Source organism: Grampus griseus (assembly GCF_964374135.1).
Source record: "Grampus griseus genome assembly, chromosome: 1".
NCBI lineage: Eukaryota > Metazoa > Chordata > Mammalia > Artiodactyla > Delphinidae > Grampus > Grampus griseus.
The window spans coordinates 104,719,097-104,742,226 of record NC_139017.1 but is presented as its reverse complement, the minus strand read 5'-3'; the positions used below and the strand labels follow the sequence as shown (position 1 = coordinate 104,742,226).

General features: G+C 39.4%; 1 protein-coding gene across 1 annotated transcript in view; it reads left to right on the top strand.

The window, feature by feature from the left end:
- LRRC8C (leucine rich repeat containing 8 VRAC subunit C) overlaps positions 1 to 21,216 on the top strand; it is a gene marked incomplete at its 5' end in the record, with an annotated part of 30,584 nt that extends 9,368 nt beyond the window's left edge. The window contains one exon of the mRNA XM_082659627.1: positions 18,019 to 21,216. Within this exon, the coding sequence (XP_082515753.1) occupies positions 18,019 to 20,289 (2,271 nt within the window). The 3' untranslated portion in view covers positions 20,290 to 21,216. The remainder of the gene's footprint in view (positions 1 to 18,018) is intronic.
- Positions 21,217 to 23,130: the final 1,914 nt, after the last annotated feature.

Below are 23,130 nucleotides of genomic sequence, written 5' to 3'. Positions count from 1 at the left end.
CACATCCCCAGAATGAAAGACAATAGCAGTCCTGTGGGTCATGTGTAAGCGCTCACCAGAGTTCATTCTGTGGAATGAAGGGACGAGTGAGTGAGGAAAAGTGGATGAGACATTTTTGGCATGTGCTAATGTACAGTGAGCATTTAACGGCTGTGGAAAGGGACTGAGACCTTTGAATTACAGAGATACTGTGCTAATTTCTGGGTATTTTACACCATAACTTAAGAGATTGTGACCAGCATAAAAGAGAGACCAAAAACCCTTATATGAGACCTGGCTGAAGGTATATATAGCCTAAAGTTGAGAAGATTGATGGGACTATGAAAACAGACAGGAGATGCTCAGAGAGCTGCCATGTGGAAAGTGTAGATGTTTTAAACTGATTCCACGTGTCCTAGAACCCCAAATAGAATCAACAACAGAAGTCTTAGGAGAGAAGATTTTCGCTCAATATAAACTCAACTTTCAAAAAGTTAACAACTTTCTGAAAATGTCATGTTAGGTAGTGAGATTCCTATTATTGCAGATGCCCATTGTAGAGAGTGAATAGCCTGGTGGAGGGGAGGCTACAAGGAGAATCCCTGTGTCCTCAGAGAGAACCATGCGCATTTGTCTTTAACATATAATAAATAGTTCCAGGCAATGGGGTTAGGCAGTGATAAAAATGACAAGGCCCTGCCAAAAAAATAAAGATACATTTAAAATATAATGTCAGATGTAAGTGCTTTGTAAGGAAAAAGCAGTGTAAGGAGAGAGAGGGACAGGGGTCCTACTTTAAGTAGGGTTGTCCTCTCTGAAAAAGTCACATTGGAGCAGAACTAAAGGAACTGAGAGAGGGAGGTATGTGGGTATCTGGGAGAAGAACATTCCAGGCAAAGGAATCACAAGAGGCCAGTGTGGCAGATATAGAGACAGCACGGGGGAGTGTAGCCCCTTGCAGTGTTTTCTTGCTAGGATCCACTGTGTAAGACTTGAAGTCAGTATTGACCTAAATTGAGCATTACTGCAAATGTCAGCCTTCTGAAATTTAAGCTTCAGACTTGCCAGAGTTAAGAAAAAGAATTTAATCCTGCGGTATCTGGAACCTGGGACCTTATGAACTACCAAAACAATTAGTATTACCTCTTTGTTGACACTTAACTAACCACAGTGTGTGGAAGCAAATGTTAAGAACATATCTCATGGCCCATTCAAGACTTCAGGTTGCTAAAAGGCAGGATCTGTGTGTGAGACATCTTTGTACCCACCTTTGTGTCTTAGACCTAATGCTCAAGAAATGTGTGTTGAGTGAATGCATCAATGTGCTTCAGCAGCTCTAAGAATTCATTGACTCTTTTAATAATAAAAACAATTGTACAAACTGTCATTTAAAACTGGATCATAAACTGATGGAGGAAAGCTTTGTGTGGGATAATTAACGACAAGGTGATAAAAATCAGATCTCCCCTGCAAAAAGTAGAAAAAGCGGCCAGCAGCAAATGATCTCTCTTTAGTAGCATCAGAGATTAACCACAGCACTCTGCAGAGCTGGACAGGAATACTAGGAGCATCCTCTCTAGAATAATTAGCATAAACCTAGTGCCAGAGAAGGGAGACAGGCCCTTATGCTTGAGCAATAAACTTGAAAGAAAAAGTCCTTTGAGAATGTACCGCAAAAATGTGCTAATAATAGATCAACAATTCCTGACTTGTATATGTTATATGCCCTCACATGTTAGAAAACTACAGCCAAAATCTGTGTATAAAAAAAAATCATGCTGTTGTGACAGAGAAACTTAAGAAACGATAGACATTGAGGCACCTCAGTAGAGCAAGTTACAGAATCATTTCAGTGAGACCAATGAAGTATATTTTTACAGAACTGAGAATTTATGTTTTGGCCATACGTGGTTGTTTTATAATAAAGTTGAATGCCATGGTGAAAACCAGGTTTTTCTTACCCAGATGATTGCCCATTCATACAGATGTCGTATGGAGAAGAATATTTCGGGCATCCCCAAATAAACCACATTATGAGTGTTGATTGAGTTCTGTAACAGTATTAGTACTTGATCTTGTACCCATGGAATAGATTTTATGAACTGCCCTGAGAGTCTAAAAACCTCCATGTTGTTTTGTGGGAAAATGGTTTCTTCTTTCTAAACAATGAGTTTTCAAATGAACTTTTGAGGGCTTGCTAATGTTCATTAACTATTTAGTATACTTTAGTCTTTTGGAGATTTTTAAAAATTCGTTTAAAATTTAGTGGTTTCTGAGTCATGGTGATATTTTCATGATATTTGTTTATTCTAATCTAAGAAGGTTATAATCCTGCACTAGTTAAATGTCTTTTAAAAATAAAAATAATAGAATTTCAGAATTGGAAAAGAATTTAGAGGTGATTTAGTATAAGTTCTCATCCAGTATAGAAATCTTTTATAGTTCCTTGACGGATTAATATCTAGTTTCTACCTGAGTGTATTTGGTGATAGCAAGAAGTGTTCTGTTTAATGAAATTTTTACTATGAAACTGCAGATAAATCAGTGCATATTTATTGAATGTTGACTAGGTTCCCAGCACTGTTAGGTATTATTGGGAATAAAAAATAATTTAAGGCTCCATCTCTGCCCCAAAGGAGCTTAAGGAATAGTTGGAGAAGCAAAATAACACATGCATTCATTGTACCAGTTTATTCAGTATGCGATGTTATAGGCACTGTGCTAAGTTCTGACAACACAAAACTTGGTCTTGGACCTGAAGTTGTTTAAACTGTTGCAAAGATGGACATTCACATACATCCTTCTAAAACAGAAGATAATTGCTGCGGGGGGTGTGTGTGTGTGTGTGTGTATGTGTGTGTGTGTGTGTGTGTGTGTTCATATTGCAATGACCATATATTGCAATAGCTGCAAAAGAGGAAGGATAGTGAAGTCTACCTGGGGAAATCACGTTTCTTGATATTCTAGGTAGGATGGTTTAAATTATATTCCTGAAAAAAAAAATGTGTTGTGGTGTGTTACAAAGAATAAGACTTGTGGGGCAAATGTCCACATGGACGTGTCTAGCAAATAAGACTTTCAGCTTTTTAGATGTAACAGCACTTTATTTCTAAGAATAAAGGAGTAAAGGCTTTTAAATGTACACATGACTGTTCATCATGTAACAGCAAGTTTAAATCTTTAGCCCTCCTAAGAAATAAACTATGCTAACTGGCAATATTAGAGTTAGCTACTTTAAATTTGAGTTGGCATCTCCCTACTCAAGGTATATTAGTCTTAAGAGCTAGTGAGATTCTTTGCACCGATACCTAAAGCTAAGGCTGTGTAATCTTAAATTCCAATACATTAGCTTATGTTTTGGGATGTTGATGTTAAGTTTTAAAATGTTGGTGCTGGATACTGGACTCAGAAAATACCTAATGCATGACGAGACAATGTTGTAGAGATCCCTTTCTGAATCACTTTTGTGTATCATTGTACTGGTCAGTTTCTTAACTTAATATTTTTAGAAATTCTGCAGTATCCGCCACAAATCTTTTGTCTAATAAGCAGGCCATCAGCTACATCATCATTTTACCTTGTAAGGAACCTCATATGCTCAGCGGAAATATAAAATCTTGGTTAATTTTTATAACTTCAGCTAGGTCAAGTAAATTAAAGAGAAGAGTTAAATCTTTCCCCAGAGCTTCAAGCAGAAAGCATGGACTCTGCCATGTGATTTTGGGTAAAATACATGGCCTTTCTGAGCCAGTTTTATTAAAGGAGCAGGCTTGGCATCATTTCCACTTCACAGATAAGAAAAAAAATGATGGTAAAATAGAAATTTATTATTTTTAGTCTTTTAAACTACAGACTTCAAATGCCTTCTCTTCATCTGGGGCATTTCCATATGTCACAGGTGTGATGAGTTGGGCCTCTGATTGAGAGAAGTCTGAGATCAAGGTCCACATGCCCAATTCTTCCCTCCCACAGCTATCTGCCTTCCTCTCCCAGAGGATCTGCAGGAGCTATATAGACAGAGGACAAGACAGGCAAAAGCACATTTAATGAAAACTAAGCTCTGGCCCCAAACCTCACTATCACTCTCCTGGTGAGCTAGGCCAGAACTCGCTTAAGTCACAAGGACTTCCTCTGCCTAAGTGCTGAAGACCTGGACCAGAAGCTGGAGGAAGCACAGGAAGCCTCCTTACCCTCTTTCCCTGTACTTTAATCTCTGTTTGCCCAGATGAAGAAAAGGGAAACCTGGGCAAGGAAGAGACAGGGTGAGGAAGGGGTGGGGAGGAGGAAATTGACTATTGATTCTCCCTAAAGCCAAGAGGAGAGCTTATGTGAGCTATCCGCCCCTGGCCCTCCTAGGGTATAATCCACTTCCAAGAGAGGGGCAGCTCCAGACCCACCCTATCACATCAACTTCAAGGAAGAAGAGAGACTTCAAAGTGATGGCTTCTAAGAGGAGCTCTAAAAAGAGACTCCAAACAAACTAATTCCAAGAGATCCCCTGCTTGAACTCAGAGCCTTAACCCCTTATGAGCACCGAGGTTTAATACTACTCCTTAAATGTTGCCATGTCTACTAGCCCTCCTTCTAGAAAGAAGTAAGGAGGAACAAAGAAGAGTCTTGAGTCCTGCCCAGAGATCAGCCATCTAGATGAGTCAGAAAAAAGGAAAAATCCATAACTGAAATTCACCTTATATGGTAAAAGATCTATTCGCTTGGAATGTGTGGAACCAAATTAATGGTATTTCTGCAGTCCAGAATAGCTTAACTTCCAAAAAGCATAATGGCTGGGAAAAAAATTCTCCTACCTTCCACCACACCTAAATGATAAATTGTCATGACTCTTACCTTACCTACAAGTCTTCTTGTCATAACAAGGTACAGCTACCACAGCCTGGCAGTTGACATCATTCACTTGCCGAGTACTAGAGCAAATTATTCTTTGATTACTATAGAAAATTTCTAAAATAAATGATCTTTTTTTAAAAAGATTCTTTTAATACTTTTTTGTTTATTTGTGTGATTCCAGTGTTAGAATTCTGTATCTTTGTGCTGTTTGTACATTGGTGTGGATAGTCCAGAGGATTTATGTTTCTCCGGGACTCTCCCAATTTCTTTTATCTTACTACTGCTCACAGATTTATCAGTGAACTGCAGGGTGTCCAGAGATAAGTCAGTTGAGTATAGAACTATGGTTTCAGTCCCTGGGGGTTGCTTCAGAGCTTTTTCTTATTTCAAGAGCATAATTATAAATATTTCAAAATTTTAAGCACCAGAAACAAATTGTCTTGGTTATGAATCACTAACAATATGTTCCTAATGTTTATCCATAGTTTTTGTATATGCACTGAATTTTCTCGCATGGTTTGACTTTGAAATGGATGCTTTCCACTTAGATCTTATATTGCCATGGATCGGGCTTCCCTGGTGGCGCAGTGGTTGAGAGTCCGCCTGCTGATGCAGGGGACACGGGTTCGTGCCCCGGTCCGGGAAGATCCCACATGCCGCGGAGCGGCTGGGCCCGTGAGCCATGGCCGCTGGGCCTGCGCGTCCGGAGCGTGTGCTCCGCAACGGGAGAGGCCGGAACAGTGAGAGGCCCGCGTACCGAAAAAAAAAAAAAAAAAAATTGCCATGGATTAAATAATTCATTAGTCTACTTGGCTTATGGGAAAATGCCATGAAGCAAAATGAAGACAGTTTTGAATCTCATCCACTCCTTCATTTTTCTTTTCTTTTTTTGTGTCCTGGAGAAGCTTTTCTCAAAAGAAAGGAGACGAAAACATAACATAGATACAACTAAAATACAAGCTACAGGAAACGAAAGCATCCTTGATGGCTGGAAAGTCTCAGGCTGACCAAGGGTTTAAAAAAAATTCACATTCATAGTATGTATAGTCATCCTTACCCTCGAAAAGTCAGTGTCTGTATATTCATAGTGGTAGGAGAATTGCCTTTATTAAGAGAGGTATCAAAATGCATACAGGATCCTAAAGTAGGTGTGATGGTTTCTTCTTTCACTTGGAAATGAAATGAATAGGTTGTGCCTCCCAAATCTGGCACTCTCTTTGTGTACCTTCAATGAGTCAGCACTTAGCTCCGGCTTTAGGAATCACTAGGCTGACATCACTTGGCAATTTGGAGGTTGTGTGAAGTGAGCTGTTTCATCTCAGAGGAAGGTAGCTAAGGCCAATTTTTCCAGATGTTCACTGGCATCTGATTTTATACATGTGTGTACTTGCCGTTGTTGCGGTTTGTTTTCCTTTGGGGAGGGGGCACAGTATGTGTTTATTCGCCTCATATTTAGTACATACTTACTTTGTGCCAGGCAGCGTCAACAAGGTTGGAGCTTGCCTTTAGAGAGCTTATTGGTCTAGGAGGTAAAATGATAATAGCCAATTACACTGTGTTTCCACAGGTACTACGATAGAGGGAAAATCAGTACTTAAAAACTGCTCCAGTTAACTGTATACTTTTGTTCTGTTAATGTATAGTAATGACTCGGGTAATTATGCTTTAACTTTTTCAATGTTTAATTCTTCCACCAGACTGGTGGCATTTTATGTTCCTCAAGCAGAGAAATTTCTGATGATGCTTCACTAGAGAAGATTTGCTTGATGTCTGGTTTTTAATCATGTACAGATGAATCCTATAGCAAGTGTAGTGTTGTTATACCTTATCACCAAGAGAATTCGTTAATTCAAAAATCTAAGTTTTAATCAGCTCACCCCTCCAACCCCTTCGATTTTTTCCCCTAGGACATTGCCTTCATGCCCCAGAGGTGCCAGGGTATGATCTTGTGCCTCTCCTTTTCCTGTTGCTATTGAGGAAATGAGCAACCAATAAAAACAGACTTTTTACTCAGCCCTTGTGTTTATTAATATACATCTGAAAGTTTGTCAATTATCTCTAGACTGCTCGCTCTCTTTCTCTCTTTACTCTCTGGGTCTAAACTTCCTCCATACGCAGGGTGTTATTTCCTGACCAACACATGAGTTTTAAACATTGTCATTAAAGAAGAAAGATACCATGTGCACAGCAGGCAGGAAATGATGCCACACCCTTGCAGTTATGCTTTTCCATTTCCCCTGGAGACAAGGACTCGTTTGTGTTAGTGAGAGTGATGCAGTGTGTGTGGTGATCATGGATGCCTGTTTTTGTGCTCCAGTGGTGATTGCCCCCAAATACACATGTATTGGACTTGGAGAATAGTAAGCCTTTTGAATATGACATTTGCTGAGAATGAAATCACTTAAATCTTCGCCCTTTTAAAACCATCTTCCCTGCCTTTTCAGTTCCTTCTTTCTCAACAAGATTTTTTGGTACTTAAAATATTTTCAGTAGTTAGCCTTAAAACAGATTCTGCATTCTCAGAGTTAATCCTATCACTGATGAAGGTAAATCTCACATCTCTTGAGGATAGATGCTTTGTCTTCTAGCATCTTATTTCTGAGAGAACATAATTAGTTTGTACATTAACTGATAACTTAGTGACATGAAAGTTAATTCCCTTCCCTTGTATCTCCATCTCTTTTCCCAGGAGAAATGGGTCTACCTCAGAAAGGAAGAGCAACAGTCCATCTTTTTATTTATTTATTTTAAAAAAATTTTTTTTGGCCACGCCGCGCAGTATGCAGGATCCTAGTTCCCCTTCCAAGGGTCGAACCTGCACCCTCTGCAGTGGAAGCTCGGAATCCTAACCACTGGACCGCCAGGGAGGTCCCATCTTTTTAATCTTATTCCTTGTTCTTCCCAAATGCAGCCCTTTGCCTCCTGTCTCTGGAACCCACAAGGTTCTGACCTTACCCTCCCCGCAAAACCTATCTAAGTCCAGCAGCTTCAAGGCCCAAATGAAGTTGCTCCTACTGCATGAATCCTTCTCCGCTCACTGCAAGCCTTAGCTTTTATTTCATTTACCACATCATTCACATGGTATATATACAGCCTTGCGTGCACTGTTGTTTGACTTTTCATGTGGCTATTTATGTCTCTCCAACGAGACTGTAAGTGCTTTTAGTTATGCCTCCTTGATTTTCCTATAATGGTTAGCATAAAGTAAATATTCAATAAGTTTTAGTAGATATTCAATAAAGTAGATATTCAGTAAGTTTTAGAACGTTAGTTATGCCTCCTTGATTTTCCTATAATGGTTAGCATAAAGTAGATATTCAATAAGTTATAAACTGTCCTTATAGTTTTAGACTATATGGATAGTCTGTCCTTAGTATCTCTCCGAACAAGCCCTGGGGAATAGGTCTTTGGGATCTGTTTCTTGCTAGGTCACTCTCAGATCAGCAGAGATAGCTTGTTTTGTTCTATCAGACTGTGGACAAATCTGGACAATCAGCTTCAGGGTGCAACCCTTTGGAACCAGTTGTATTTGAATCTATGGAGTGGAGGGAGGGTAAAAGATAATCACCTTCCTGTTGGCCCACCTGCCACTTTGTGGCTCCAGTCTACATGTCTGTATCCAACTTGCCATAACCAAGTTAAAGCACCATCTTTTAAACGAACAGATCACAATCTAAAGAATACCCCTGGGTCACACATTAACATATTGGAACGACGCCTGCTGTTTCACCATATGCAGCAAGTTTTCTCACTCCTTTCAGTGATAATAGAGTCATAACTAAGATTTAAAGTCTAAACCAGAGAAATAATTTGGGGGTTACAGTTCATAGAAAAAATATTGTACTTAATTGTTGAGGTTGTAGGAAAATAAGTACTCTCATATGCTGTTAGGGGGAGATGTATAAAGAAATCCAGCCTTTTCTTGTGGGGAGAGGAATTTGACATTGCAGGTTTACCTTGTTTGGCGCTACCCAAGCAATGTTGATTCTTCATAATGGTAGTCTTGAGACTAGTTTTATATTACAGCACACTGTCTCTCTCTTATGAAGAGATAGTAAAGCAAGAGTTATGCTTGAAAACACTCCCCGTGTTCAACGGGTATAGCCATGATAAAATATAAAAGGAGGTACCAAAAATGCATACATGGACTCAAAAACAAGATAAACACTTCTGCGGAGCACAAATGGAATACTGAGTGGGGCTGAAGCAACAGCTGGGCTGTCATCCAAACGCAGGCAGTAGCGGCCAGGAGCTCAGCTCCTGCCAGTAAAGGAACTAAAAATGCACCAAGCAAGATAAGAGACCGGAGCCTGGTCACTGTTTGGAGCCAAAGGTCCTCACTCCCAAAAGGAAGCTAAAAAGAATGGCAATTAACTGGCCGCTGGAGCTGGTACTTCAGAGGAAACCGTGCATCTGGGGTGCCTCCCAACCAGGAACTGAGTCAGCCTGCCCATGTCTCCCTGACTGGAACTGTGAGATCCTGACATCACAGTGGAACATCAAAACACCATGACGAGCCCTAATGGTGGACTGGGGAGCTGGGTGCAGGAAACCACAAAAGAGTGCGCAAGAGAAAACAATCTCAGAACAAGCCTACCACCCAGAACACGTGAAGAAAATTATGCTAAGAAACTCTCTCAGCAGAACTGACAGTTGGAATATTGATACTCTCCACTTGAGATGAAACTAAGTTTTAAAACAAGCAGTGAAGTTAAAATAAATACATTTACTTTAAAAAGTTCAGAAAAGGGCTTCCCTGGTGGCGCAGTGGTTGAGAGTCCGCCTGCCGATGCAGGGGACACGGGTTCGTGCCCCAGTCCGGGAAGATCCCACATGCCGTGGAGCGGCTGGGCCCGTGAGCCATGGCCGCTGGGCCTGCGCGTCCGGAGCCTGTGCTCCACAACGGGAGAGGCCACAACAGTGAGAGGCCCGCGTACCAAAAAAAAAAAAAAAAAAAGTTCAAAAAAAATAAAATAAAAAGCAGAAAAAATAGATTTAGAGTGATCAAAGAAATAACATTAAAAAGTAGGTAGATATGACATAAGATCAAATGGATATAAAAAATTTAGAAATCGTGGAAATAAAAAAGCCACTGAGGGGCTTCCCTGGTGGTGCAGTGGTTGAGAGTCCGCCTGCCGATGCAGGGGACGTGGGTTCGTGCCCCGGTCCGGGAAGATCCCACATGCCGCGGAGTGGCTGGGCCCGTGAGCCATGGCCGCTGAGCCTGCGCGTCCGGAGCTTGTGCTCCGCAACGGGAGAGGCCACAACAGTGAGAGGCCCAAGTACAGCAAAAAAAAAAAAAAAAAAAAAAAAGCCACTGAACTTTAAAATATCAATAGGTAGAATAATGACACTGTACTCAGTTGTAGAAAGATGTAATAAATTAGATAAGAGTTCTGAGTTACCCAGAGGCCAGCACAGAGAGAGACAGGTATTAAAAAGCACAAACACACACCCGTGGAAGATCAGTTGAGAGACTCTAACGTACATCTAATAGGAATTGCAGAAACAAATGGAAGAAATGATGAAGCAAGTTTTGAAGCAATTATTTAAGGAGATTTTGCTAAAGTTTTCCAAAATTGAAGAAAGTCAAATCCTTAGCTACAGATACCAAGCAGTGTTCATCTACATACACTTAAAATTAAAGTGAAACTATAGAAGATCTGGGGTTAAAGGTAAAATCTTCAAAGCTACCCTAGAGAATTATTAAGGGAGATACTTTAATCAAAAGGAAAAGGAACCCAGGGGCAAGATAAAGGATCTAAGAAAATTGGTGAGCACATGATAAATATGTAAATAATCACAAGCAACTGTAGATTATTTTTTTTAATTGTGTGTTTCAAAGGAAAGGTAAAACAAACTCTGGGAGCAACAAAACGGGATGGTTCAGCGGGTAGTTAAAACATGCTTGGAAGGGGAGGTAGGGATTCTGAAAAGCTTTAAGTGTATACGTTTTGAGAAATTATAGATAACCTTTATTACAGAAATTTAATCTTCACCTTCCCAACCAGCTGAAGCAGGATGGAAAACAGGAGATGTGGAAGATGTTATCAATGCAACAGAAAACAGGAAGAAGGAAGAAATGGTATATATAAAAATAAAAATGTGGAGAGGGAGGCACAAGAGGGAGGGGATATGGGGATATATGTATATGTATAGCTGATTCACTTTGTTATACAGCACACCATGGTAAAGCAATTATACTCCAATGAACATGTTAAAAAAATAAAATAAAATTATGGAAATAAATCCAAATATCAGTAAATATCCCAATATGAGTGAGGTTAGCAAAATAATGTAATAGATTAAATTCAGTTGTAAGAGAAAGAGGTGATTAGTTTAGATTTTTTAAAAAATACATAAAACAGACACCTAAAAAAATAAAACAAAATCACAGACAAAGGTGCAAAATAGAGATTAAAGAAGGATATTTAAAAAACAGAAAAAAGCCAGTGGAGCTCTGTTAATATTAGACAACATTTCTAAAATGCACTCTTTATCAAAACAAGGTATCTATTTAAATTTTAAAACATGCATAAATTCTTGTAACACCACGCAGGATACAAAAGAATCTCAACACCCCAAGGAATTCCCTGGTTCTGAACCTTTGCAGTGAACCTCTGGCAACCGCTGATCTGTTCTCTGGCCTGATTTGCAGAATGCCATGTAAAATCAGGCAGCATGTACTTTTTTGAGACTGGCACTGTCGTTGGAATGTTTTTAATAAATTGCCTAAATGCACATTGTCGTTGGAATGTTTTTAATAAATTATAGCACATCCACACCATGTAATAATGTGGCCCTTAGAATGAAGTAGATCCCTATGTGCCGATGTGTTAAGGTCTCCAAGACATACTATGAGAGTGAAAAACTCAAGGTGCAAGAACAACTCATGTAGGAAGATCCCATGTGTTTATATGTCATGTTTCTGTAAATGCACAGATATAGATCTAGAAGAGTGCGCACCAAGCTTATCAGGGCTTCCTAAGGAATGGCAAGGGAGTAGGAAAGGTGAAGGGAGGATGCTCCCTTCTGTGCTTAATGTGTGTTTTTTAAAAAAGATTTATAATAGCAAAAAATAAAATGTTTAAGCATAACTTAACAATAAATGTCCAAAATCTATTTGGGGAAAGCTATGAAACACTCTTGGGAGACAGAAAATTAGATTGAACAAGTGGAAACACACACCATGGAGAGGAAGAATCAACACCATAAAGATGTCAGTGCTTCTTAAATTAATTTATAAATGTAATGTAATCCCAATAAAAATACCACCAAGTTGTTTTTTTTTTTTTCTGGATCTAGACTATAAAGTTGATTATAAAGTTCATTGTGAAAGACGAGCATGAATTTGAGCACTTGCAACACTCATGACTGATTCAGTTGTCTTTCTCCTGTGCTTGACCTGGAAGGGCACATTGCTCTTGGTATCTCTAACATATCTGACGTACAGCAGAGCCTCCACAATGGTTGACTTTTCCTGAGGCACACGCAGAACTACTCAGCACTTGTGTTCTACACATCCTACACCACCGCCATCAATGTCATTTATGTCTCCCTCATGTAACAGATAAGCTGGCCTTTATTTATGTTGCTCTCTTTTTGTTATATCAAGCCGTTTCTCTGAAGCTAAGTGGTTTGGTTTGGTTTGGTTTGGTTTGAACCTCAGCCCTTTGGTGTCTCATTCATGCAAATGTGAAACTGTTTCAACATGTTACCACTGTTCCCTGCTGCTTCTCACCGCAGTCCTTTTCTGGAAACTGCCTAAATTAAGTAGATCTTAGTTTTACATTATAATAATGGGTGTTATGATTCTAACAAAGGGACTGAGAATCAAATAACCATCATCAAAGATAAACAATCAAAGATGTAGACGAACAGTAATGATTTAAAACTGTGAAGATTACTATTAAAAGGCCCTAAGTTTACATTGACCATGCGAGGTATTTCAATATGTGATCAAGAGTGTACATACTCTACTTAAAAATGCATCTCTGTGCTAGTATAAATGTGATAATTACAATTTTAAATATTTGATTTCTTTTCCTAGATCTGAGCAGCGTTTCAGGGCATAGTTTGGATGGGTTGCTTCCTTTTTTAAAGAAGTTTGAATTTTACTTCGTTTCTCTTGAAAGACATCCCCCTGTAGAAAGTAAAAGCAAGAACTTCAGTTGATTTCATTGACCTTAGAATTTTTTTTCAAAAACAGCTGTGGTGTTATCTCAAAATAATTTGCAAATGGGAATTCATGAATCCAACTTTAGTGAGCCCATTTCTCCAATCACTGCAACCCTTGTGTTTCTTTTCCAGAGATATTACCTAGATATTATGACAGACATGGAACAATTTTACATGTATATTTTTTATTCCTCTAGGAACTTTCACTGTAAAGTCTTGAGGAGCATTTTATATACTTATGTTACTGGATGTCAGCAGCTCCGTAGGACCTAGAGGATATTGGATCAAATTCCAGTCCATGGCCTAAGTTCTGACGGACTCATAGAAGAATTAGGTTCTCATGGTCCCAGTTCCTGCTTCCATGGAAACAGTTTATAGATTTTTAGCATCCCAGGCAAACTCTCCTTGTCTGTTCAGTTTTGATCCAAGCATGAAATTTAGTCCTATTTTTGCTGTGATTTCCACAAAATTCATTCATAATAGGGGTGTATGTGTGCATTTAGCCGATTTTACCAAAGGTTTAGGGAAGAGTGAAAGGTATTTACATCTCAAAATAGAAATAATGAGTGTACACCCCAGCCTCCTACCATGTTGCTTGAGCTATTTCCTTCGATTCTAGCCCCTCTCTGCTCTGCTGACTCACTCCTCCTACCTCCAAGCCTGTTCATCCCAATACAGCGCGGGGTGGGGGTGGGGGGCGGTTAGCATCTTTGTTGCCTGGCTTCACCTGACCTTTGCCCTCAGTGACTCACCTCCTTCTATATCCCTATCTTCCTCATTCCCAAACTGAGATGTTTTCTTGAAAGTAGATGATTTCGTTCAAGAATTATTCTCATGGAGGACTTCCCTGGTGGTCCAGTGGTTAAGACTTCACCTTCCAATGCAGGGGCTGTGGGTTTGACACCTGGTTGGGGAGCTAAGATCCCACATGCCTCAGTGGCCAAAAAACCAAAACATAAAACAGAAGCAATATTGTAACAAATTCAATAAAGACTTTAAAAATGGTCCACATCAAAAAAAAAAAATTTTTTTTTAAAGAATTATTCTCGTATCTGCTTTTAGGAGAGTAACGTTCTCACCTTGCTATATTGTGGATCAGATTCTCTTGTTCATCTTGTTTTTTAAATTTTTTTCTCTTCCCCCTACCCTCATTTCTTTCCCCTCTTTCTCGCCCTCCCTCTATATAAAGACTCTGTGTATCTCTAGTCTCAATGCCTTTTCATCCAAAGGCAGTCTGAGGGCTGTCCCTAGAAGAAAAGGATGGGATTCCTCGTCATAATGACATGTGTGTGTATGAGCTGGTGGTGATGGTCTGAGCCTCGATGGTTTGTAGGATGGGATGTGGGCGGTGGCTTTCTCCCTGGTCTTACCCCAAGCACTCTCCCTTAGCCCTGCACCGGCAGCCTGGAACCCTACCATTATGCCTTTGCAATTTGTTTTGCAGCCTTTCCTTAAGGCTTGTTTTGTACTTTAATCTTTAAATTTCTGGGTAAAGGCAAAAAGAAGTGAGGTATAGGTTTAATTAGACAAGCTTCTCAAAAGAGCAGAAAAGGTGAAGCAGAAACTTTCAAGTTCTTACAAGCTGCTATTTACAGATATCCCCCAGAAACACCCTTTACCCTTTTCTTTTTTTAAAAGAAACCTATCTGCCTTATTTTTTTCTGTCTTCTTTCTCTTTTTTACTCTACCTTTGAAAATATTGATGCTTCTCCCAATTCTTCTCAGTGTTGCAAAGTTTCCATTAACCACGGAAGATAACTTCCTTCCTCTCTCCTGTGGCTATTTCACTGTTTAAGTCCTCACACTCTTTACTGTTGGACTCCGTAACCTGCCCTCTTCCTTTTCGTAGTCCTGGAGAGACAACCAGCCATCACATTCTTTGGGACTTCAACTATGAGCTGTATCTCTGCTGGAGTCTTCTTAGGATGTGTTCTCTTGGCAGCATGAGCAGCAATTGTTCGTGGTGACTAAATTCCAGCATCTTTTTCTACTCTGTGCTCATTTCTGAGTAGTTAACAGCTTCTGGAAAATAGAGCACTGTCTTTACCTTCCTGGGATTTAAATAGGCACATTTTAAAAATTACATCTTTGTGAAGATTGAAAGAAATATGACATCAGAAGGCGGAGAGGAACTTCTGGAGATTGTCTACGTGTTCCCCTCCTACGTTGGACTGTTCTCTTAAAGCCATCGTAGCAGAAACTCGGAGGAATGCAGAGACTATCTGGAATGGTGGAAATATACTAGTCTGCTCTGCTGTTTCCTAGCTACGTGAACGTGGGCAAGTGATTGAACTTCTCTGAACTTTAGTTGGGTTCTTCTGTAGAATGGGGAGAAAATGACCTACCTCTCTAGCGTGGCAGATGCGAGACAGTCAGGTGCCTTTGTGCAGAATATAAAAAGGCATCCCATGAGGGTGAACAGCTGACCGAGGGGGGCAGAAGCAGGATTTCAGCCCACACTTGCCCCTCAGCTGGGCACCCTGGTGCAGGACATAACCTTAAATCCTCTGTAGCAGCCAAGCTCCAGAGGTTTATCGTCTTTCCCCATGAGGAGCAAGCCTGGAGAAGGGCTGGGCAGGGGGCAGTAATGGGGCCGCCTGGTTGCTTGGCAGGGACGTAGCACCTCCAGAAGGTGCCTGCCTTTTTACCTTCTAGGTCGTCTCTATTTTCATCACACCATTAACAATGTCATATTCACATACTAGCTCAAAGGTGTCACTCTTGGAGAAGGTGCTGGGGAAGCATTTCTTTCCATGCTGGTCTCTAGCCCCTACCTTATGCCTACTTCACAGATTATTGGGGGCATTAAATGAGACCACGAATGAGAAAACATCTAGAATATGGCCCCAAACACTGACTTTCTTACTTTTTCTCTTTGATATTTCTTCAGGATAATCCGGCATCTGTCAAGACTTTCTCTTACTATTCCCTTACTATTTACTACCAAGGTAGAGTGCTTGACCTCCAAGAAATATAAAGGATGCCCCATTGAGATGAGATTAAAATGAAAGCTTTATGTTTATTTTAAACTTAAAGGAAAAATAATTAAGTTTTCTAATATTTGACATATGGATTGGCAATACTTTATGGGTATAATTATAAGTAGACATATATATGCCCACAAACGTGGGCATGTTTAACATCAGGTAAGTGATTAAAATGTTTGAAGGCATTCTCAAACATTCTCACACCTCTGTAGCCACTGAACCCTCTGAATGCAATTACATTTGTTTTTCTTCCCTGCCTTCTTTTGATTTACATGGTAAGTAGTAGCCCCCTGCTATATCTTTTAGGCTGGAGCCTTTATAAATCTTTATAAATGAAACTTCCTCTCTTCCCCTAACCTCATTCTTTCATTGTTATCTGCATAGGATATGGGGAGAGATAAGCTTTTCCCTAAAATATGTATAATTTATATAAGGTAATTTGTTACTTAGGATAAAGTCAAATTGAGATCTTTTTGGTTTAATCCTAGAAATTCAATAAAATAAAATAAGAATGTGGGCTCTGGGTCCAGGTGGCCTGGGCTTGATAACATTAAGCAAGTTACTTAACCTTTCTGTGGCTTGGTCTCCTCATCTGTGAAATTGGGATAAAAGGAGTGCCTGCCTTATCAGGTGAAGGTGACAATTAAAATAATTAATACCCATGACATTATTGGAACAGGATTGCATATTAAATACAACAGAAAGTTTGTTGCTGTCATCACTATAATCACCATCCTTATCTTCATCCCTAGGAGACGTGTGATCTACACCCAGACCTATGCAACTCTGAATTGGAAGGACTAGTGTCAGTTCTACATTCATTCACTTTCTCAGCAAATACTGATGGTCTCCTATGTATCAGACACTCAACTAAGGGTTGGGTGCTCCACTGCATTGTCAAACCTTGTAAATACTATTCTCTATGGGGCTATATCTCCCATGTCACCAGGTTATGGTCATATTCTCATGCCATAGCAGTCTACTTTGTAATAGAGTCAGTTTCTACTTCTAGAATCAACATAAAGAGCTTTGCTGTTGCAAAATCATGATACTCTATGGATTTTCAGCCATTTGACCTAATAAGGTACAAATAGACTTCCCCTGCATTATCAGTTCCATGTTATTACCATCAATTTCTTGGTTATTATTCTTTCTCTGAACTGTTTGCTTATTGTCCAGATGATTCCACTTACGTGTACTTCTTCCTGGGGATGATTCCTCCAGGTTGATTCAAGGAGTATTTTGCCTCATCCTACCTCATCTTCAGAAAGAATGTGTTCTCTCTTACCCAAACTGCAATCTTATGAGACTGCTGGACATTTTTAGGGCTTAATATTCTTTTCAACAAATTGAAGCATTGGTAGAGGGATAGAAGTTGATGTAATATTTTGTGTGAAAAGCAGCAAGTTTAGACATAACTATTTTACTATCGAACATTTCTGTGTTTTTTCATCTCTCTCTGAAGAAATAGTTTTTACAAAAGCTTAGTAAATTCCCATTTTATTAAAGCCATTCACGTTCATCTATGCATGTCTAAGATATGGATAGAAAGAAAAGAGGAAACAATAAAGACGGGAATTTCTCCCGTATTTCCTCCTTTTAATGCTTCTCGTACAGAAACTAATATCAGTCTTGGGAGCCATCCAATTCAAGACTGAGTCTGATAAGAAGATGTATTTCCCAGACCAATGACTGATTCTCCCAGGCTTCAGTGAGAGAAGAAATGCAAATTTTTTTAAATACATGAATGTTCTTTAACTATTTATTTTGTTGTGAATCGTTCTGTGTCCTAAAAAACTGCTGCGTTTTGTGTCCTGAGTTAGACATGGTGAACAAAGATATATCGATACAATTCATTTTTCCAACATGTGGGCTAGGAATAAAAATCTCGGTGCTGGAATTGAACATTGTATTCTCCAGGCAAAGGAAATGGACATTTATTGGATGGTATTGCTGCTTTCTTCGCACTAATGACATTATGAAAGCTCTTTGAGTAATATAATTTGAAAATATTCTTTCTTTGTTTCAGGTCATGCAAGACAAGATAATCTGCCTTCCAAAAAGAGTGCAGGCTTCTCAGAACCAGTCTTCCGTTTCGAATGTCTCTCAAGCAGTGGCCAGTACCACCCCACTGCCTCCACCGAAACCGTCTCCCACTAACCCAGTCACTGTGGAAATGAAAGGACTGAAGACAGATTTGGACCTTCAGCAGTACAGCTTCATTAACCAGATGTGCTATGAGCGAGCCCTCCACTGGTACGCCAAGTATTTCCCTTACCTTGTCCTCATCCATACCCTGGTCTTCATGCTCTGTAGCAACTTTTGGTTCAAATTCCCCGGTTCCAGCTCCAAAATAGAACATTTCATCTCGATCCTGGGGAAGTGTTTTGACTCTCCCTGGACCACACGGGCTTTATCTGAAGTGTCTGGGGAGGACTCAGAAGAAAAGGACAACAGGAAGAACGTGAGCAGGTCCAACGCCACCCCGTCTGGTCCGGAAGGCGGCCTGGTCAACTCTCAGTCTTTAAAGTCAATTCCTGAGAAGTTTGTGGTTGACAAATCCACTGCAGGGGCTCTAGATAAGAAGGAGGGTGAGCAAGCGAAGGCTTTATTTGAGAAGGTGAAGAAGTTCAGGCTGCACGTAGAAGAAGGTGATATATTATACGCCATGTATGTTCGTCAGACTGTACTTAAGGTTATAAAATTCCTAATCATCATTGCATATAATAGCGCCCTGGTTTCCAAAGTCCAATTTACAGTGGACTGCAATGTTGACATTCAGGACATGACTGGATATAAGAACTTTTCCTGCAATCACACCATGGCACACTTGTTCTCGAAACTCTCCTTTTGCTACTTGTGCTTTGTAAGTATCTACGGATTGACGTGCCTTTATACCTTATACTGGCTGTTCTACCGTTCTCTGAGGGAGTACTCTTTTGAGTACGTCCGGCAGGAAACTGGAATTGATGATATTCCAGACGTGAAAAATGACTTTGCTTTTATGCTTCATATGATAGATCAGTACGACCCTCTGTATTCCAAGAGATTTGCAGTGTTCCTATCTGAAGTGAGTGAAAACAAATTAAAGCAGCTGAACTTAAACAACGAGTGGACTCCGGATAAACTGAGGCAGAAGCTGCAGACGAATGCCCATAACCGCCTGGAGTTGCCTCTCATCATGCTCTCTGGCCTTCCAGACACTGTTTTTGAAATCACGGAGTTGCAGTCTCTAAAACTTGAAATCATTAAGAATGTCATGATACCAGCCACCATCGCACAGCTAGACAATCTCCAGGAGCTCTCTCTGCACCAGTGCTCGGTCAAAATCCACAGCGCGGCGCTCTCCTTCCTGAAGGAGAACCTCAAGGTCTTGAGCGTCAAGTTTGATGATATGAGGGAGCTGCCCCCCTGGATGTATGGCCTCCGGAACCTGGAGGAGCTCTACCTGGTTGGCTCTCTAAGTCACGATATTTCCAAAAATATCACCCTTGAGTCTCTGCGGGATCTCAAAAGCCTTAAAATTCTCTCTATCAAAAGCAATGTTTCCAAAATCCCACAGGCAGTGGTTGACGTTTCCAGCCATCTCCAGAAGATGTGCATACACAACGATGGCACCAAGCTGGTGATGCTTAACAATCTGAAGAAGATGACCAACCTGACAGAGCTGGAGCTGGTCCACTGTGACCTGGAGCGCATTCCTCACGCCGTGTTCAGCCTGCTGAGCCTCCAGGAATTGGACCTCAAGGAAAATAATCTGAAGTCTATAGAGGAGATCGTTAGCTTCCAGCACTTGAGAAAGTTGACAGTGCTAAAACTGTGGCATAACAGCATCACCTACATCCCAGAGCACATAAAGAAACTCACCAGCCTGGAGCGCCTCTTCTTTAGTCACAATAAAATAGAGGTGCTGCCTTCCCACCTCTTCCTATGCAACAAGATCCGATACCTGGACTTGTCCTACAATGACATTAGATTTATCCCGCCTGAGATCGGAGTTCTACAAAGTTTACAGTATTTTTCCATCACTTGTAACAAAGTGGAGAGCCTTCCAGATGAACTCTATTTCTGTAAGAAACTCAAAACTCTGAAGATTGGGAAAAACAGCCTATCAGTACTTTCACCAAAAATTGGAAATTTACTGTTTCTCTCCTATTTAGATGTCAAAGGCAATCACTTTGAAATTCTCCCTCCCGAACTGGGCGACTGTCGGGCTCTGAAGCGAGCTGGTTTAGTTGTAGAAGATGCTCTGTTTGAAACCCTGCCTTCTGATGTCCGGGAGCAAATGAAAACAGAATAACTTATTTTTGTTTAAAGTTTGACTGAAACATGCTTCTACCAAATACAGTATAAATAATTAGGTAGTCTTAATGCCTTTCCTATTTTATTATTTTTTTCTTTTTCACACAAAACAAAATGTACACAAAGACTGAGTAAGGAGTATGTATTTTTAATAAAAAGTTAATTGTATTTTTTCAATATTAATATTTTAAAGTTTATTTGTCCTGGAACCTAATGTATCTATTACTGTTTTCTACTGACAGAAACAGATGGTTCCGTCTGTTTTTTTGTTTTGGTTGTTTTGTTTGTTTTGGTTTTTCAGTTCATTCTTGTGAAGGGAAGGGAACTTTAAGTTGCATGCTTTTGGTGTTTTTTAAATCCATGAAGATATTTTGCCAAGGTCATTTTTAGCTTGTTTACACGTGTACAGGGTCCTTATTTTTGTTTTCATTGTATGTGTACCAAGGAATCTGTGCTAGTTATTTTAATTCCAGCTGCCTTCTCCATTGGCCAAGTATTTCATTCTATAGAAACACTTCTCTGGAGTGTAAACTCACATAAGGGCATTGTCATAGACTATTATTTTCGAAATTTCCCCTTGCCTCCAACAGAACCCTAAATTCTATTCTTTCACATACCTGACAGTTATTTATCCTTAGGCAAGGATTTTGTAAGTGAGTAAAGACAATAATCTCCCGTGGTCAGCTTGCTTGAATTGGTCGTTTATAATTTAACTGATTTACATTTTTACCAACATTTAAAAAATATCATTGAAAAGGAAATACAGAGGTTCCTCCCATTTAATATCAATATTGTATGTAGTACTGGTGAACAACCTTAGAAATGCTAATTTATTTTAATTAAAATAGGTAATTAAATTTAAAAATCAGAAGCCTGTTTTTTAGTAACAATCATCTTTGATATCTTGATATGTGAATACATCCGATGGAAGAAAAAAAAATGTGCTACTAAAGCATTCTGCTAAAGAGCTGATGCACTCCAGGCAGGCACACTGGTTCCTCTGGGTAGTGTGGAAGTGGGGATCTCTATTCAAATTCTGCCTGTTACACGAAATAATCCACGTATATGTACGTATGTAAATCTATCTCCCTCAAGCCTGTCCTTGCTGCAAATGCTAGTGATGCAAGCACAGAAAGTCTGCTCTCTTTGGCTTAAAAAAAAGTATCTCATCTAAAATGGTTCTGTTCCTTTTTTTTTTTCTTTTTTAAGTGTGAATAAATTGCTAAGTAGATAGAAATAATTTTTGCCTGGTGGTTAGCCAAGTTTTATTTATCTCTGTACTTAAACATCCAACATAGTATGGGTCTTGGGCACAAGTTTTCACTGACTATTAAGCTGTATAGAACAGGAAAATGAAAGCACTATTTGTGCCCTCAATCCAGGACCAGTGCTACCTATCATGGGAATTTTGTTTTATGCTCCAAATTCACACTGTTTTCGGAACCCTAGTCTGACCTAAGGAAGTTCTGTGACTTAACGAAGAAAAATAGAAAGATGGTTTGGGGTTTCAAGATGCTGCTTTTAAAATCTACCCCTTGATCCTGGTGACTTTTGTTTAATGCTACTTTGAGTCATACATGGAACACAGCTATGGGAACTACTCAGCAGATATATGTACCTCAACTGTGTTTTAAATGTTATGATACTTCGTGGGGTAAAGGATTGGGGAAGAGATGCTTTTCATTTATTTAATAATTGAATCATGTAGACCAAAATGCTTTGCTGTCTCTGCTCTGTGTTTAAGTGTTACAATGGTGATTTTGTATAGCTGGTTTATTTTGCCCTGGAATTGAAACAAAATGTTTAAAATAGTAACATGGTTGTATTTCTTGTAGGATAAAATATTCAATTCTAGAATGTTGTTAGGATCCTGATTATGAACGATGTGTTATATTTAGAAACATAGCGCTACCTGTTTTAAACAAACAAACAAACCTGGAAGGTTGTCCATGGCTGAGCATGACCCTGTTGCAAGGTGAGCTTTGATAACTACTGGTAAAACACTAGGTGCACTATTTTTCTGGATAAAATTTATAGTTGTTTTCTGTATCACCCTTAAAAGGGACCTATTCAGGTTAAAAATCATATTTATGCTGAAATCTTTATCTGGTGTTAACGCATAATCTCATATGTGTTCATAACTGAAGTAACTAATAATTAGTCTTTGTGACAGTTTGCTCAAAATGCCAAAAGAATTTGATTCGCTTTCTTAATGATTTCACAGGCTGACCCCTAACCTAAGTTCTAAATAACATCCAGTAAATCAGTATAGTTCTATGACTTTATGGTTTAACTAGGAAGGAAAATTCATAGATGTTTCTGTTAGATTTTATAAAAATTCAAAATGTTCAAACTTCATCTTGAGTCTAAATTTTCTGACCCTGACCCTTTTTAATATTGTATATTTTTGTTCACATTCTTAAGTGAAAAGCATTAAATTACTCTTTAGCCTTTAACTGGGAAACTCAGGTAAATGAACTGCTGACTTTTCTAAAGTTCCTTAATGAATCAACTCAGTGTTAAAAGGGGTATTAACCCAATCCTTTTCGTATTTTTACAAGTGCTCTTGCTAAAAAGGAACAACTAGCTCTATTTCTCCAACTTCTATAAGACTCATGAGAAACAGCTTATGTAAATATAAAAGCATCATATGTACTCTTAAATCCTATGGCTATTGGACACCCATAGTGAGTATGCTTTCTGGTCAGTTTTAATGGTTAAGTGTAGAACAGACAGTTGTCCGGAGATGATCTGGTTGAAACAGAGCATCTAAGTATATCCCAGTGGAACTCACCTAAGAAGACCACATCTCAGAAAACTAGTTATATGTTGGGTTTTC